Source organism: Phodopus roborovskii, unplaced genomic scaffold (genome assembly GCF_943737965.1).
Source record: "Phodopus roborovskii unplaced genomic scaffold, PHOROB, whole genome shotgun sequence".
NCBI classification, from domain to species: domain Eukaryota; kingdom Metazoa; phylum Chordata; class Mammalia; order Rodentia; family Cricetidae; genus Phodopus; species Phodopus roborovskii.
In genome coordinates, this window is record NW_026126636.1 from 4383302 (window position 1) to 4401361 (window position 18060).

Below are 18060 nucleotides of genomic sequence, written 5' to 3' on the forward strand. Positions count from 1 at the left end.
GAGTTTATTGACTCTTTGCAGTTTGTTTTCCAACCATAAGGCTTGCAGGACGGATGGACACACACACACACACACACACACACACACACACACACACACAGCTGTTGACATTCATCTTTTCCCAGTCGGACATGACCTTGAAGACATTTGTGTGCACCACATTCCCTAACCCTGGAAAACTGAGGTCATCTCTCCCTCCCATGTTCCCTGTCACCTGCAGGATCTGCATCGCTGTGGTGGCTGCTGGAGAAGAGGTAGTTGTGGGCAAGCTGGGCAACCGAGGTTTCACCCCTGAAATCCACATAATGGTTGAAGGAGAGAGGTGACCACAAGTTGTCCTTTGACCTCTACACAAGCACTGATGCAAGCACACATATACACACAACACGCTCACGCCAGCATACCAGCACAAATCAATAAAAATCAAGGGTCAGCACTCAGGAGGCAGAGGCAGGCGGATCTCTGTGGGTTCGAGGCCAGCCTGGTCTACAGAGATAGTTCCAGGACAGCCAGGGCTATGCAGAGAAGCCCTGTCTTGAAAAAAACAAAACCCAAATAAATAAATATCAAGCAGAAAAGATCCCCATATAGCAACACTTCCTTCACCAGAGCCCTGTTCTTGCCCAGCCCATGGAGCTGCTGAGGCCTCCACTCCCAGGACCCAGGTCCCCGGCCCCTGCCTTTGATGGAACTGCTAGGAACAAGATGGTATCAACCAAACTAAAGCCACCTTCAAGGAGACTTGTTCCTTCTCAGCTGGCTAGAAGCTCTCACGAGCAATGGTTTCATAGAGGGGTAGGTGAACAAACCTTGGTGACTCATCAGACATGGATCCCACAAGCTAAGATGTGAGTGCAGAGTCAAACATCCCTTGCAACCTGACTCCAATCCTGTGTTCTCCTCCCAGGTCTCTTTCCCCCACACCACAGTTTACTCTATCTGCGGCTGGTCTCAAGAGCCACAGAGAGGAAGGGGGTGTGGCCAACCTTGTGAGACTTCATTTACTTTTACTCTCAGAGGCTGCTAGGGACCCTGAAGAGCGAACACACGCACGCACACCCGAGGACACAGGTAAACACCATTTTGATCTTTTCTCTTGTTCTCAACAAGAAGTATGGATGGAGTAGCATGCTGGTCATAGGGACCTACTGTTTCTTCTATCTAACTTACAATAGGCACAGACAGACCCCTGTCTTTCGCCATCCCCTTTGCCAGATTTTCTGGGTCACTGAGGTAGAAGAAGCTGATGCCCAGGAGGGAATGGTGGGCCTGGGAAGCCGACCCCAAGGCCCCCAGCAGGTCTGAGCTGAGCAAATCTTAGGTCTGGACAGGGAGGCCCTGTTCTGTTTCTGGATTTAGTAACTTGCTGCCCTACTCTACCTCCTCATCCATCCATCCCAGGCTCGCTACAGTGACTGCTGGAAACCCCACAGGCAGGCACCTCTGCTCTGGAATTGCCTTTCCAGCCAAACCTTGCTGAGGACATAGCTGCAGGTGCTTGCGCCTGGGGGCTGATTGCGGCCACAACCCTTGTAGTGACACAGAGGGTGTCTCAAAGAGCGTCTCTCAGAACAGAACTTATAATCCTGCAAGCTGGTGATGAAAAGATTAAATAGACTCCTGGCCTAGGAAGTAAGGGAAACCGCCTGTCTACTCCATGTCTAGTGACATGTGTCGCCCGCAGAGCTCAATAGCCATCGTAGAATCCCATAGTATAAAGCCTTCTGCTGAACTTGGCTTTTCCCGAGTGGCCATGACCTGGAGGGTATCGCTGTGAGACACGTACCCCTGGCCCTGGAAAATTGTGAGCAGTTCTGTCGCCGATGACCTGCCCCAGCCCACCTCGCCTCTTACACACCCAGGCCAGGCCAACCCCCTCACGGGGGACAGAAGCCAGCCTGCTTTCAGCCAGTGGACTAGCTTTCCCTATACCTGCTCCCACCCATCAGCCCTCCCCACCTGTGGCCTGTGGCCTGGGAGGGAAATCGCCGGAGAGGTGCTGATGCTGTACCAGGTACAGGACATGTTGGCAGTGTGGGTGGAAGGGATGCAGTTCTGCACCGACACCGGAGACACACTAGGTTGGCACATCCTGCGAGATCCCTGGGGGCTGACACAGGTCACAGCCTCATGAGGAGAGTTAAATTTAACTCTATGTAAAGAGTAGGATGGTGATGGTGGAGGTCAAGCTCACTGCAGAGGAAGAGTATGTGTATGTGTGTATGAGAGGGGGGGGGAGAGGGAGAGGGAGGGAGAGAGACAGACAGACACACAGAGAGAGATAGAGAGAGAGGAATATTGGGTATCAGCTGTAAATCTGAGGCACCTAAATGCAGCTAAGTTCTGTCAGGCCAACACTCTATATTTCTGTTGTTGGACTAGCATCAAACTTGTATTCTCTGATCCACACTCCTAAGTGCTGGATTTTAGGTGTATGCCACCATGGCTGATCCTATGTATTATTTATAAAAACAAAAACATTTCTCATGACAATCTGCCTTCTTTCTTATGGCAAAACAGTGGATTTTCAGACAATGAGAGGTCCCTGTTCCCACCTGGTAAAAACTGGCTGATGCTGTTAGAAAGGAATACCTTTCCCTGTTTCCTATCAGCACCTGGGGCTCCAGAGGGGGTCCTTTGGACCATTCTCTGTATTTAAGGCTTTTTAAACCCCTCAAAATATTTTCCTGATGTCATACTTCACTATGGGTTTAGTCTCACTTTTTGAGATAGTACTCGGGGTTAAGCCTAGGGACTGTGCCTTCTAGGCAGGGGCTCTACCACTGAGCCACACCCCCAGCCCCTCACTGGGGGATTCTAGCCAGGGGCTCTACCACTGAGCCACACCCCCAGCCCCTCACTGGGGGATTCTAGGCAGGGGCTCTACCACTGAGCCACACCCCTGTTGACAGAAGCTCTGTCCCACTTGGTCCTGCACCGTTTAGCCCCAAATAAACACACAGAGGCTTATGTAAATTATAAACGGTTTGACCAGTGGCTCAGGCTTGTTACTGGCTAGCTCTCTCTTAATTATTAACCCATTTCTTTTAATCTGTGTGTCTCCACATGGTCTTGGCTTAGCCATGATGACTGGACCTCTTGCTTTCTTGGCAGCTACATGGTGTCTCCTTGACTCCACCTACTACCTTTCTCTATCCCCAGGTGGATTTCCTGCCTGGCTACATCCTGCCAGTCCATTGGCCAAAACAACTTTATTCATCACACATAGAGAAACACATAGTCACAACATACAGAAGGACATCTCTCATCATCTCTTCTTTCCTGTCTAAATAAAAAGGAAGGTTTTAACTTTAACACAGCAAACCAGTTATCAAGCAAGAACTATAGTTAACAATATTTAGTTCACTAACATTTGGTAACATTTAAGAAAAGATTTTATCATCTATCCTATTTTGGTGAGTCTAAAGTTTTATATGTAAATTATCTTTTATCATAACTAATGGAAAACATAACCATAACCATCTGTCTTCAGCTCCACAAAGACATCAGAAGGTAGCACTTGTATGGGTTTTTGTTCAGCTGGTGGACAAAGTCAGGTTAGACAGGTGCGAAAATAAATCTTCTTTTACAACCCAGAATTCATTGCTCAGAATGAGTTTTGACACATACAAGAAGGAATATAAGACAACAACAATAAAAAAAAAACCCAAAAAACAAAAAATTAAAAAACCAACAACAACAAAAACAGAAGGATATAATATATAAACTCTAGAATTGGCAGAGACATCTCACTGCCTGGACAGTCATCCAAAGTTCTCTGTAATGTTGGGGCGTCCGTCTTCAGCCTATAATTCTACAGTGTCTGGCAGACTTTTTGATAGACCTTGAAGGACCATCCTGTCCCTTGGCAAGTTCAGCAGTCATTTTCCTTTGTAACCTGCTTGCTCAGTTTGGACAGTGTGCTCTCAAGAGCGGTTTCCTGTCCAAGGGGCTATTCCTGTCATGTTGAAGGCAAACTCCATAATGAGTTTCTTCGATGCCCATCTTCCTCTCTGACATAACTGGTGTTGCCAGGAGCAGTTGTGTCTCACTGTCATGAAAAACCTAATAAACCATTTTAAATGTCGTATTCTGTAGATCTTTGAAAGATCTTGAAGAATTCCTACATATTTGAAATAGATCTCTGTATATCTAGAAAACTTAACTAACATAACTGAATTTTAACTATTACAGGTGACTATCTATAATCTGTATTTAATTATACATTTTTAAATGAATTGTATAAACATAATATCTAAACAAGAGTAGAAATATACATATAACAAAATTGACCTTAAATTTGTATCAATAAACCAAAATCCATACCAACGCAAAGTATTAATTTCTATATCATATTCCTTTTTGTCTTTAGAAAAAGAAAAAGATTGACTGTGATCATTAACCCTTTATAACCAACCACAATTAAATGAAAACAAACATTTATAAACAATATTTGTGAATTTGGGCGTAGTTCTCTCCAAACTGCTTCCTGCTGTTTGGGGATAATGTCAATCCAATGGGGATCCTGAGAAAACCCAGAACCCTGGCCAAATCCTGGCTGTAGGGGTCTGTGAGGCTGCATGGTCTCAGCTGTTTTAGATGTTGGATCACCTGGGCCAGTGCTACAGGGGTCTTGTTTGATTAAACTACATTAGTCTGGAAGGAATCCACAGCTTTTTTTTTTTTTAGTCTTCTGTGGAAACAAAAGCAGAACTTCTTTTCCAAAGTAGTATGTCCTTAGACTTAAAATTTGAAGTCAAGGCATTTTTAAAATTCATAGGTTGGATTAATCCAGCAGCATTTATAATCAAACGTCTTTTAGCAGCTGCTACTCCTTCCTCAGCAGTCAAGCAATCCAAAGACAACACAGTAACATCCAGTACCCAGACTCTCTGTGCATTTTCCATCTTTACGTGGCTTTAAAATCTTTTATTTTATTTTTTGAGACAGGGGTTCTCTGTGTATCTTTGGCTGTCCTGGCACTCACTCTGTAGACCGGACTGGCCTTGAACTCATAGACATCCGCCTGCCTCTGCAATGCTGGGATTGAAGGCGTGCGCCATCACACCCAGGTACTCTATTTCTTTTTAAAGGACTTTATCCTTTTTCTTTTCTTTCCCAAGCCTACGTACATTTTCAAATACACTGTAAATCCTTGAGAGGTTTTTCTTCATCTAAATCAGTCTTTACTGTATATCTCTATTTTTTCCTGACCATATGAGTCTTTAATCTGCTAAAAAGCATGGCTAGGATTAGAACAGTGGCTGGCTCTGCCCTATTCCTTGGGTTCCTGAGAGTCTAGTTTCATGGAGGAGGTATTGGTGCCAGCCATGTTTATGGAGGATTCTAGGCAGGGGCTCTACCACTGAGCCACACCCCAACCCCTCACTGGGGGATTCTAGGCAGGTGCTCTACCACTGAGCCATGCCCCCAGCCCCTCACTGGGGGATTCTAGGCAGGGGCTCTACCACTGAGCCATGCCCTCGCTGCCCCACTGGGAGATCCCTCTATCACAGAGATACACCCCCGCTCTCTTTTCATTTTTTGTTTTAAGACAAAGTCTTATTAAGGTGACTAGACTGGGCTTGAATGTGCTCTGTTACCAAGCTGAACTTGAGCTTACAATTGTTTAGCCTCATCCTCTGGGACAGCTGGAACTCCAGGCCTAAGTCACGAGGCTCAGATTCGGTTTAATAGGGCTTTCGCCCTCACTCTGACTGCCTCCTATGTAAACTCTTGCACCGTAGCTTGGGCAGATCCTTGTTACCGGGCACTGAAGGCATGCAACACAGAGCCTGAGAGCAGGATAAGGAGTTGTAGAATTTATAAGTCAGCAAGATGGTTCGGTGGGCAGATGTGTTTGCCGTGCAAGCCTGTCCATGTGAGCTGAGTTCCTGGGACCCGCTTAAAGGTGGAGATAAAGAATCAAGTCCCCTGCAGCATACACCTGTGCCGTACATCACACACACACACACACACACACACACACACACACAATATAAAATAAAAATTCTAAATTAAACACATGGATAGAAGAGAGGCAGAGAAAAAAGAAAGGAAAGGAAGGCCTCTTCTTGAAGAAGTATGGTGTACCCAGAAAAGGCCTTATGAACACCCCAACATCTCCATCATATAACCAGGTATGCACCCCACCCCCAAACCAGGGTCAGAAAAAAGGGATCAGAGTTCAGAAGATGGAACGAGCAAAAGCAGCCAGATGGCTCAAAGGCAAATACTTTTCATTGTTGGCACAGTGTCTCGGAATATAGCCCAGGCTAGCCTCAGACTTGTAGTAATCCTCCTGCTCCTACTTCGTGCATGCTGGGATTATAGTCACATACCAGCACGCCCATCTTGAGGACTAACTTCTGTTTCTGTAGGTCCCACTGAGACGTGACACCATGAATATCCACTGCCCGTGGCTCCTCCTGACTCTAGGTAAGGCCCAGGCTGGCACCTGGGTTTGAAGATGTCAGTGGGTAATATGGAGAGGGGGTGGATCTGGGGATGGAGGGGAACTGTTGGGAGGCAGTTACAGACAGATGTGCCATGCTCCCCTCGCCTCTGTGTCCCCATCTCCTACTTCCTATGAAAGTTCTCACCACTCAACAATGATTTCTGACCAGTGCTATGATCTTTAGGACAAGTGGCTTTGTTTGACTCATGGACTGTTCACCATCCCCAAACCATCTTCGCCTGGGAGGGAGCCTGCGTCTGGATTCCTTGCCAGTACAAAAGGCTAAATAGACAAGTCAACCAGGTCCACAAACTTGAGAAGGTCCTCCTGTATCAGAATTACACCTTTGACAATAATAGCAAGGACTTCAAGGGGATTGTCCTCTATAATGACACCAAGATGGAATCATCTCCTTCTAAGCATGGAAGGGTGACATTCCATGGAGACAGGAAAGACAACTGTACCCTGGAAATCCACCCGATACACGCCAATGACAGTGGACAGCTGGGGTTGAGGATGGTATGGGGTGAAGACAAATGGATGGAGCACGTGTCCCTCAACATCTCCGGTAAGGGCACAGGGAAGCAGCACCCTGTTCCGGCAGAGGCCAAGAGGGAGGTGGGAACCCTGAGTGGCTCTAGGACCAAGGGCTGAGGCGCCTGTTTAACATATCAAAGTGGAAATGGCCCCCAAGTTCTTCCAGCCTCCCGCAGCCCCTACCTGTCATACTACAGGGTATGACTGGCATACCCCACCCCAACTCTCCAGCCCAGGGTCTAGGCTGCCTCCCCGGCCCCCAGAGGCTCTTTCCTATATAATCTGGCCATTTTGGTTACCCGCCATTTTTACCTTTGGCCCTCTGGGCTGCTCTAGCTGGCTTCCCTCTCTCCCTTCTGTCCTCCTCTCCACCTCTCACACAGCTCAGGGTCATGACCACTCTGGACTCTCCCCTTTACCTACAATAAACCTTCTCCTCCACCATACCTAGGCGTGGTGAAGTCCTTTCCTCTCTCTCTCTGTCTCTCTGTCTCTCTGTCTCTCTCTCTCTCCCTCCCCTCCTCCTCCTCTCCCCACTCACCCAGGAGATATTGATGGGGATGAGGTCAACTGCAGGGCAAGCATTTGCCCCACCTCAGGCATTTCCCCCTCAGCCCCTGTCTGTTCCAGAATCTGTTGTCCAGGCTGTCCGGTTTTTGGTTTTTTTGTTTTGGTTTTTAGATCTTTCCAAAGAACATAGAGGTTTGGATTTTCAAATCTCTTTTAGGCTAGATGACAAGCACGCAGGGCTCAGATGCGGCTCATCACAACAGCCACACAGGGGCCTGGGCCCCAGACAGTGTCACCAGTCCAGGGTAGCACTATTGGTGCTGTGCACCGTGACTTCACCTATGGGTGCTGTGCACCGTGACTTCACACCTGTGGGGTAATCTAGCCTGGTGGAGACCTGAAACCTGGGCCTCAGGATCGATCACCCCACTAAAGGGAGGTCTGCTTGACTGACTCCAATACCGAGGCTGCCAAACAGACACTAGCTTGTCACCAATGCTTAGCAATGCATGCATAACTAAGCCCAAGAAATGCACCCTGGGTGATCCTGAGACCCTTTAGAAAGTAAAAGGAGGAACTGAAAAACAAAGTAAATGTAAAATACACTTTCCCAGCATGCTTAGTGTCCCTACGGCCTTCCACAGAGAAGTTGAACTGAACAGGATATAGAATGGCCTTGTAACGGATTGTTCTGGGGTCATATGGGGCAGGATGCCTAAAGCCAGGGGTGAAAGGCTAGTCTGCACCCCACCCCCAACTCCCAGGGCTCCTTTTTTTTTTTTTTTTCAGCGACGCCCTTCCCACCTTACATCATGGTGCCAACAGAAATCCAGGCATCCCAAAGTGTCACTCTGACCTGTAGACTGAATTTTGCCTGCTTTGGGTACCCCGTTCACTTGGAGTGGTCCCTGAAAAAGCCTGAAACCACCACCACCTCTACCACTACCACTGTTAAGAATGTCTACACAGAGAGCAATCTCACCTTCCACCCAGAGTGGATGGACCACGGAAAGAACGTGACGTGCCAAGTCCTGCACTCCACCCAAGTGCTCTCTGAGAACACAGTGCGTCTGGATGTTAAACGTGAGTCTCTGTGGGGGAAGGGCACCACCTTGTAGTCTTTCTAAACCCCTTGAGCCCCACCAAGGGTTCAGCTGTCAATCACCTGTTTCTGGGCGTGGCAAGACCCTCCCACGGCCTCCTCTGTCAGTCCTGACTCCTAAGACAGATTCATTTTAGCCTCTGCCTTCCCTGAAGAACAAAGCAGTCTAGTTGAGTGTGGAGATAAGGCCTGTGCATGGGTATTCAGGAAACCAGAGCGGGAGGATCTTGAGTTTGAGGACAGCCTGGACTACATAGTGAGACATCATCTTGGAAACCTAAGGGCCAGAGATGTGTCCCAGCGGTACAGTGCTTGCCCAGCATGTGTGAGACCCTGGACCAACCTCCAGGAATCCATCAATCAATTTTCCAGCCACGGCATATTTTGAGGATCATCTGGTTAGGTTTCTTTGTTCTCTGTACAAAGAAGTTTGCACGTCATTATTTTATGCCTCATTCGTTCATTCGTTCATTCATTCATTCATTCATCCATCCAATCATCTATTTGCTGAATATTTACTATGGAGCTGGCATGGTGGTACACACTTTTAAATCTAGCACTCATGAGGCAGAGGTAGGCGGAGCTCTGTGAGTTTGAGGCCAGCCTGGTCTATATAGTGAACTCTAGGGTATGGTTACACCTTATTTTAAAACAAACAAACAAAGCCTCTGTGAACTGATTAGGTGCCGGATCTTGCCATGGATGCTAGCTTAGATGGAGAACATGGCACTGAGCCAGGTTTTGCCTGTGTGGAGGGAGTGCTGCAATGGAGTAGACACATAAGAAACAGATTAACCAGTTGGGTGGAGGTGACGCGCGCCTTTAATCGCAGCACTCGGGAGGCAGAGGCAGATGGATCTCTGTGAGTTCAAGGCCGGCCTGGTCTGCAAAGCTACACGCAGAGAACCCCTGACTTGAAAAATTGAAAAAAAGAAAGAGAAAAAAAAAAAAAAAAGAAACAGACTAACCAAGAAATACAAAACAGAATTACCGGGAGTATTCACTATTTTAAACTTTTTTTGACTTTTATTTTTATGTGTTTGGGTGTTCCACCTACATATATGTCTGTGAACCACTTGTATGCATGGTGTCCATGGAGACCAGCAGGGGAAGTTGGATCCCTGGAAGTGGAGTTTTAGCTCACTTTGTGAGCTGTCATGTGGGTGCTGGGAATTGAACCCAGGTCCTCTAGAAGAGCAGCCAGTGCTCTTAACTGCTGAGCCATCGCTCCAGCCCCAATAATACTTTCTTTTTTCTTTTTTTTTTTTTGGGGGGGGGGTGCTGGGGAGATGGCCTGGTGGTTAAAAGCACTTACTGCTTGTGCAAAGGACCTGAATTCAGTTCCTAGCACCCACATTAGGGAGCTGACAACTATCTAGAACTCCAGCTCACCAGGATCTGAGGCCTCTAGCCTTTCGGACACAACGACACACACAATTAAAAGAAAACAAATCTTTTAAAAAAGTACTTGCCTTACAAGAATGAGGATTCTAGTTTGAGTCCCAGAACTCACATTTAAAAAGTTGAGTGCAAGCTGGGTGTGGTGGCGCACGCCTTTAGTTTCAGCTCTGTGGAGGCAAAGGCAGATGGATCTACAAAGGCCAGCCTGGTCTACAGAGTGAGTTCCAGTACAGCCAGGGCTCTGTAGAGAAACCCTGTCTGGAGGAAGAAGAGGAACAACAGAACAAACAAAAAGTTGAGTGTGCTGGCAATGTGCTGTTGTCTGGACACTGGGGAGGCAGATCCGAGTGGATCCTTGGGATGTGCTGGCCAACCAGACTCGTCTAATTGATGAGGTCCAGGTCAGTGGGAGACCCTGTCTCAGAAAACGTAAAATCAAGATGCAGGCAGCTCCTGAAGCACAAAACCCAAGGCTGTCCTCTGACCTCCATATCCACATGGGAACACAAAAATACCTCAAAAAGAAAAGAAGAGAAAAAGAAAGGAAGAAAAGCAGAGTGATGGATGGAGACCTTGTGAAGAAGGTGAAGACCTTGGCTGATGTGATAGCGGGACTATGGCAGGCAAAGAAGGTTCTAAGGAACAGGTGGGAAGATGCTGGGGAGCAAGCATAGTGTCCGAGGATCAGAGAGAACAATGGGCCAAGCCCTTTGAGGTAAAAGGATGCAGGACACCGGGTCTCCTGGAGCCCAGGGGACAGCTTCGGGGTCAATGTCTGACAACGCTAGGAATGCTGTGGGCTGCTGGCATAGACCACGGGGTAGGGGAGGAAGGGGAACAGAGAGACAGGTGAGGGGCGCCTGGGTGGACAAAGGAACCACAGATGTGCAAGCGACTGCTGTCTGGACGGAAACAGCCACCGAGAATTCCCTGCCCTCTCCCCCACTGCTCCTCTGTTCCCACAGACATCCCGCAGCTCACGATCGAGGCCAGTTCCAGAGAAGTCAGGACGGGTGACTCTGTGACCATGATATGCCGGGTTACCAGCAGCAACCCAGACTACAGTAAGGTGTCCTGGGTCAAGGATGGACACCCCCTGCAGGAACAGGAACTCACACTAACCCTGAATAATGTGACCAAGGACAAGAGTGGGAAATACCGCTGCAGGGCTTTCAATGACTTGGGTCTGGGACAGTCGGAAGAGGTGGCCCTCACAGTGCTGTGTGAGTTCCCTTGAAGCTGGCACGGGAGGGTAGGGAGTCAGCAGGATCCTTATGGGATGATAATGGAGGCTCTCCTGCCTGCCCGCCCAGGCATTCCGGCTCTGCTCACCTGCCCCGGGGCCTCTGTGACCTCTTTCAGTTGTTCCAGAACCCTCCAAGGTTCACATCTACCACCCGCCTGCTGTAGAGGGACAGTCAGTCGAGCTGATTTGTGAGTCCCTGGCCAGCCCAAGAGCAACAAACTATACCTGGTACCATGACAAAAAGGAAGTGCCTGGAGAGACACAAGAGAAACTCCGGATCCCTGAAGTCTCCCTGAGGCATGCTGGGATTTACTCTTGCCTGGCAGAGAACCTCCTGGGTCCTGGACTGAAGGGTGAAGAAGCTGAGCTGGATGTCCAGTGTGAGCGGCCACCCGACCTCTGGTTCTTGTGGGGAAAGAGGGAAATGGGGAAGGAAGGCAAATAGGGTGTAGGGGTATGGGAGTGTGGGAAAGACAAGCAAGCAGGGACATGCAGACCAGAGCCTTGGCTTGTGGTAATTACTTAGTAGATGTTTGATGAATGGCTGGCTGGCTGGATGGATGGATGGATGGATGGATGGATGGATGGATGGATGGATGTCACCAGCCTGGTGGCCCAGATCTGTCATCCCAGCTCCTGGGGAAGCTGAGACAAGGATCACAAATATGAGGTCTGCCTGGGCTCCACAGTGAGTTCAAGGTCAGCCTAGGCCACTTAGTGAGACTGCCTCAAAAGTAGAAAGAGGACCTAGGGTGCGGCTCAGTGACAGAGTACTTCCTACAACATACCAGTAAGAGACTGGCAGCATGGCTCAGCAACAAAACACTACAATGAATCCCCCCCCCCAGTGAGGGGCTGGGGTGTGGCTCAGTGGTAGAGCCCCTGCCTAGAATCCCCCAGTGAGGGGCTGGGGGCGTGGCTCAGTGGTAGAGCCCCTGCCTAGAATCCCCCAGTGAGGGGCTGGGGCGTGGCTCAGTGGTAGAGCCCCTGCCTAGAATCCCCCAGTGAGGGGCTGGGGGCGTGTATATAGCAAGTTCAAGGCCAACCTGAGCTATGTGAGACCCTGCCTACTATCAGGGCTTCACGGGGACATGAAGATATGGTGTCAGTGGCAGCAGGTGAAGCCCGGAGGAAGTCCCAGAGTGTCGAGTTATCCTACCATTGTTTGGCATCCCCTGGCACAGCATAGTTTGGTATCAAGCTGCTCCCAGGACAAGGAACTCGATTGTTGGACACCGAGTGCCTCGCACATAGATGGGACATCTACATTCTGAACGTCTAGACAACTGGACAGCAGTAGCAAAGCATGCTGTTTATGACACTGCACTAGCTGCTCTAAGGGTGTCCTCTGGGAGGAATCTGGATGGTGGGTGTTCTGACGGGGTGCAGCCCACAGTCAGGCAGCTTTAAACGGCGTGGGCTCTGGCGCTGCATCTCACAGCCCAAGAGGGAAGCAAGAGAGGCTTCATTCGGGGACGGTACGCAAAGGCGTTAATGAAAACCAGCTTTGCCACTGGCTCAGGTGGTGCAAGGCCAGCCACTTCAGCTACACAGGAGAGGTGACCACAAGTTCAAGGCTGGCCTGTGCAAATGCGCGAGACCCCCGACTCAAAAATAAAGGGTTAAAAAGAAAAACAGGGTGGCTCAGTGGGTAGAGCCCTCATCTCGCCTGTGCAAGGCCGAGAATGTGGTCTCTGGCGCTGCAAAGGGGAACAAAAGTAACCATGCCTTCCCACCCCTCTGCTCTGCTGAAGATGCCCCCAAGCTGGTGACCACGGTGATTGAAAATGACACACCAATTCGGGAAGGAGACAGCGTGACCCTGGCCTGTAGGTACAACTCGAGCAACCCTAAAGTCACCTCCTACCTCTGGAGCCATTTAGATTCTGGGAGTCAGATCACATCCGGAGTGCTGAGGATTGAGAAAGTTCCGTGGGACTTCAAGTCCGTCAGCTGCGCTGCCTGTAACCACTGGTGCTCGTGGGCCTCCCCCGTCAGCCTGAATGTCCACTGTGAGTGAGAGGGCAAGGGCGCCCATGAGGCGGTCACACTGAGATGTGGTGATGCAAGGGTAGGGTGAGGGGTGGGAGCCTGGACCACAGTCGGGGACACGGGGTTGAGGAAGAGACACATAAGCCTCAGGGCCAAGGAGACAGGACGTCCTGACCCGTGGAACAGGAAACACTAAAAGGGATAGGAAGTCCTAATCAAGGGCACAGGACATTTTGGGGAAACATCAGGAAGGTCAAAGTCAAATCCTCACCTGAGGCTGTGGCCCTGCAGATGCTCCCAGAGACGTGAAGATCCGGAAGTCGAACCCCTGGATATCTGAGATCCATGCTGGGCAGTACGTTCACCTCTGGTGCTCCTCCTCTGGGAGCCACCCCGCAGAGGTCCGCTACCTCTGGAAGAAGAATGGGAGATTTGTGCAGGAAGGGAGGGACCTGAATTTCAGCTCCATCTCTCCAGAAGATTCGGGAAGTTATAAATGCATGGCCAACAACTCCATTGGAGAGACCCTGTCTGAGTCCTGGGACCTACGCGTGCTGTGTGAGCGGCTGGAGCGAGGGGGTGGGGGTGGAATGAGGGGGTGGGGGGGTAGGGGGTGGGGCGGTGGGAGTGCTAAGTGTGAAGAAGACGAGGTGACTGGCAGCCTTGGCCTGACTCGGTTTCCCCTTGACAGATGCTCCTCGGAGGCTGCGCGTGTCCATTAGCCCTGGGGACAGCGTAATGGAAGGGAAGATGGCCACTTTGTCCTGTGTGAGTGATGCCAATCCACCCATCTTGAACTATGTCTGGTATGACTCCAGCAACAGACCCATGTCCTTCTCGGGCCAGAAGCTGACGCTGGAACCGCTGAAGGTCCAACACACCGGCTCTTACCGCTGCCTAGGGAGAAACCGGCTAGGCGAAAGCGAGTCCCCGCCCAGTACCCTCACCGTCTACTGTAAGTTCCCATCCTCCCTTAGGTCAGGCCTCTGCCTTCTCCCATCCCCTCCCGTGTCCAGCTCAGCCTGGGTACCCCCTGCGACCAGTAGCTCCTGATTGGAAAGTCGCCCTGCCCTGCTCCTTCCCTCAGAGGCTGGGCCTGCCTTCCAGAAACTCCTGATGCTCCTTGTCTCTCTCTGCCGCCTTCCTTCCCTCCTTCCCTCTATGTGTGTGCATCTCCCCCTTGACATTTTAGTGTTTCAAACAAGATAATACAGTGCAAGGTTTTTTAAAAAACGTTTTCAAACACAAAAAGGAAGTTGAACACGGATGCCTTAGAGGCCATGCCCAGAACTCCAGGGTAGCCTGGGCTACATAGAAACACTCCCTCAAAGACAAAACAACCCTGTCTCCCTCCCCTAGGAAACTCATGCATTCTCCTTCTGTTTATTTGAGACAGGGGGCCTTGCTATGCAGCCCAGGTTGGTCTCGAACTCCAGGCAATCCCCCTGCTTCAGCCTCTTGGGTGTTGGGATTACAGAGATGAATCACCATGCCCGGATTGTGCTTGCCTCTTTTAAATGACTGCAGCCCATCCCATCCTGCTAACACCCTCTTCAAGGTAGAGGAGCACCCCTCGCTGTGGCTCGGCTGCAAAGTATGGAGCTGGATCTTTAAGTTGTGATTGCCTGATCAAACTGTTCTAGGGTTCCCAGGATCACAGGCTTTGTTTGTGACCTGTCTGTGAACTAACTCTTGCAGGGGACAAAGAATTGGCCCTTGGCTCCTGTGAGGAGTGAGGAGCCAGCGGCCACTTCTCCATCCTTCTCTGCAGCACTCTACCGTTTGTGGAGATCTGCGGGGAAAGAAAGACCAGGCTTTGTGAAGGGCGAAGGGCAGGATGCTCTCTGTCATCGCCATCTTTACACGGCAGAGTGAACCGTTATCTCTTTCCTCACCAGACAGCCCAGAGACCATCGGCAAGCGGGCTGCCTTGGGACTAGGGTTCTGCCTGGCTATCTGCATCCTGGCTATCTGGGGGATGAAACTCCATAAAAAGTGAGTCGTCCCCTGACCCTCCTCCTGTCCCCTCCCCACAGCCCTCAGCCTGCTGGGACATTCCTACTCACCCTCACACACTCTTGATCCTTAGGTGGAAAGGTAATCAGAGCCAGCAGGGGTTCCAGGAAAATTCCAGCGGCCAGAGCTTTTTTGTAAGGAATAAGAAGGTAAGATGGAACCCAGTGATAGTGGCAGAGGCAATGGCGCACACCTTTAATCCTGGTACTCAGGGGGCAGAGGCAGGAGGAGCTCTGTGAGTTCGAGGCCAGCCTGGTCAACAGAGCAAGTTCCAGGACAGCGAGGGCTACACAGAGAAACCTGTCTCAAAAAAAAAAAAAAAAAAAAAAAAAAAAGATGGGCGTAAGGTGAAACCAGAGCCAGAGTAGCCCTTGCAGATAAGAGGTGAGAAAAGGGCATGGATACTCTGAGGATGCATGGGCATCTGCAGTCTCAGAGATTGACAAGCTACGTCAGGGGAATGGCAAATTTGAGGCCAGCGTGGGTTACACATTGTAAGATCCTGTTGGAAAAGCAAAACAAAAAAAGCCAAAGCAAACAAAACAAAAACCTCCAGGGAGTTGTTGAGGTCAAAGGCCAGGAGAAAGACATGATCAGGGAAGTCACAGCGGCAACTTTGCACCTTCCAGACTCGTAGGAACCCTCTCTCAGAAGACCCCCAACCCCAGGGATGCCACAATCCTATGATGGATGACAATGTCAGTTATGCCATCTTGCGCTTTCCAGAGACAGACACACCCAGAGCCGGGTAAGGAGGATACTGGAGTTTGGTACCTGTGACTCAGGAGGGGTGTGGGAGGGAGACCTGGTGTCCCCTCCTGTCCTCTTGGCGCTGGCCTGTGCCAGGCACCACCACATCTCATTACGTCATTCTTGCTATATGATGCCATGAGTGCCAGCCTCAGATGGGGCCTGTCTCTTTAGTTCAGAAGCCCGTGTCCCGAGCCAGGCTGAGTCACAGGTTGAGCACATTGTGAGACATGCTCCATTAGCTGAGACTGTGGTACCGTGCACACAAGAGACAAGACATTTCCCTTAGGGGGCTGAAGTCGGGGGGCTGCTGGGGAAAGGTCACGCAGAGCCCTCTTCTTTGTCTCTCTTAGGGATGCAAGGACCTCAGCCACACTGGGTCCTCCAAACATCGACGACACAGTCACTTACTCAGTGATACAGAAGCGTCACGTGGTAAGGAGGCAGCACTGTGGAAAGATGGGGACCTGGGGTCCCGACTGAGAGCCCCTCACGGGACACACTTGCCAGACAGAGATTGGGAAGGGTGACTGCCTTAAGCTCATTTTCCACTGCTATAACTGAATACCCCTGGTGGTTTATTAAGGAAAGAGGTTTAGTTTGGCTTTTGGTTAGTTCTGGAAATCCAAGACCAAGGAGTTGTATCTGCTGGTGGCAGAGTCCTGAGGTGATACAAAACATTCATGGCCGGGGAGGGAGGGCGGCGTATGTCAGAGAGAACCCATCTTCCTAAAAAAAAAGTCTCTGCGTTGTTATGTATTAATCCATCGATCTAATCACCCCCTACAGATCCACAGTCAGTGCATTTCTGACACCTGAAGCTCAGGGGATATATTCCGACCACAGCAGTTGTTCAGGCAGAGACCTGGGGTGGGAGCCAAGACAGGTGTCTGCGGCGCAGAGCATAGCCACTTAGACGAGATAACCCCATTTGGACATTTGGACCCCATGTAGTGGGGGACTAACTAGAGAAGGCATTGGAGGAGAATGGATGGAGGTTGGGCACCGTGAGGCCTGGCTTACTGTCACACGTTTTGCAGGATGACTATGAGAATGTGACCCCAAGCTGCCCCGAGGACGACAGCATCCACTACTCAGAACTGGTTCAGTTTGGGGCTGGGAAGCGGCCTGAGGCAAAGGAAGAGGTAGAATATGTGACCCTCAAGCACTGATGTTGGAAGTAGCTGCAACGGAAGGTTCTGGAGCCCAAGGAAGACCTTCACTGGCCTCTGCGGCTCAGCTGCTAAGTCACCTGTAACTTCTAAGGCAGCTCCCTGGGCACAGACATGGGTGTGATGTCCACACAATCATGGGAAGACCTTGTGTCTGGCCTGAGGCAGTCTTGTCGTCACCCTACACCACACAATGTCCCCTTCTCCAAGCCCAGCCATCTGCCACCATCCACCTCATCGTGAGACTTCACTTCAACTGGATGTGTTCCTGCTGTGGTCAGCTGGGATTGTCACTGTTATTTCTTTTTCTCTATCCCCTTGAGTCGCCACCCCCCACTCACCAATCTTCTTACCCAATGTCTGGCCCTGGACAGAAATCCCCAGGAAGGGCAGAACTAAGGAAGCAAGAGACGCTGGCTTTTCTCCTACAAATACATTTACCAGTAAGTCAGGCCTTCTGGGGATGGTGCCTTCCCTCAGGAGTCCTGGGCACCAAGAGGCAGGATGACATGGACAGGTACATAATCCACCAAACGCTTCATAATAAAAATGGCTCACGTGCCACATAAACTATTTCCCTTTGGTGACTGGTGCAATTATATTGGAAACCTGGAGATGGTAATGGCTTTTTGGAGCTTGGAGGCAGGGGAAAAGAGTCAGGGTAATCTCATGATCAAATCAATAGATGGAGGTACCATTGTCATGCAGTGTTGGTATTAAACTTAGAGCCATGTCCTCAGATCCTCACTGGGGGATTCTAGACAGGGGCTCTACCACTGAGCCACACCCCAACCCCTCACTGGGGGATTCTTGGCAAGGGGCTCTACCACTGAGCCACACCCCAGCCCCTCACTGGGGGATTCTAGGCAGGGGCTCT

General features: G+C 50.1%; 1 protein-coding gene and 1 non-coding gene across 3 annotated transcripts; both read left to right on the top strand.

Annotated features, from left to right (window-relative positions):
* Positions 1–911: 911 nt before the first annotated feature.
* On the top strand, positions 912–17765 carry Cd22 (CD22 molecule). 2 transcript variants are annotated; one of them, XM_051207262.1, is made up of 14 exons: positions 912–1071; positions 6381–6438; positions 6642–7025; positions 8294–8587; positions 10973–11230; positions 11370–11633; positions 13008–13265; positions 13537–13803; positions 13937–14200; positions 15144–15240; positions 15335–15410; positions 15891–16009; positions 16365–16446; positions 17052–17765. In XM_051207262.1, exons 2-14 carry the CDS (start codon positions 6402–6404, stop codon positions 17181–17183), a joined length of 2532 nt encoding a protein of 843 aa, XP_051063219.1. In that variant the 5' UTR covers positions 912–1071; positions 6381–6401; the 3' UTR covers positions 17184–17765. The 2 variants fall into 2 exon arrangements, with proteins under 2 accessions (XP_051063219.1, XP_051063220.1); XM_051207263.1 differs by lacking the exons at positions 10973–11230; positions 11370–11633.
* LOC127239058 (small nucleolar RNA SNORA40) lies at positions 3516–3643 on the top strand. The gene has a single exon (XR_007835958.1). It is a non-coding gene; the product is annotated as a small nucleolar RNA SNORA40 (small nucleolar RNA).
* Positions 17766–18060: the final 295 nt, after the last annotated feature.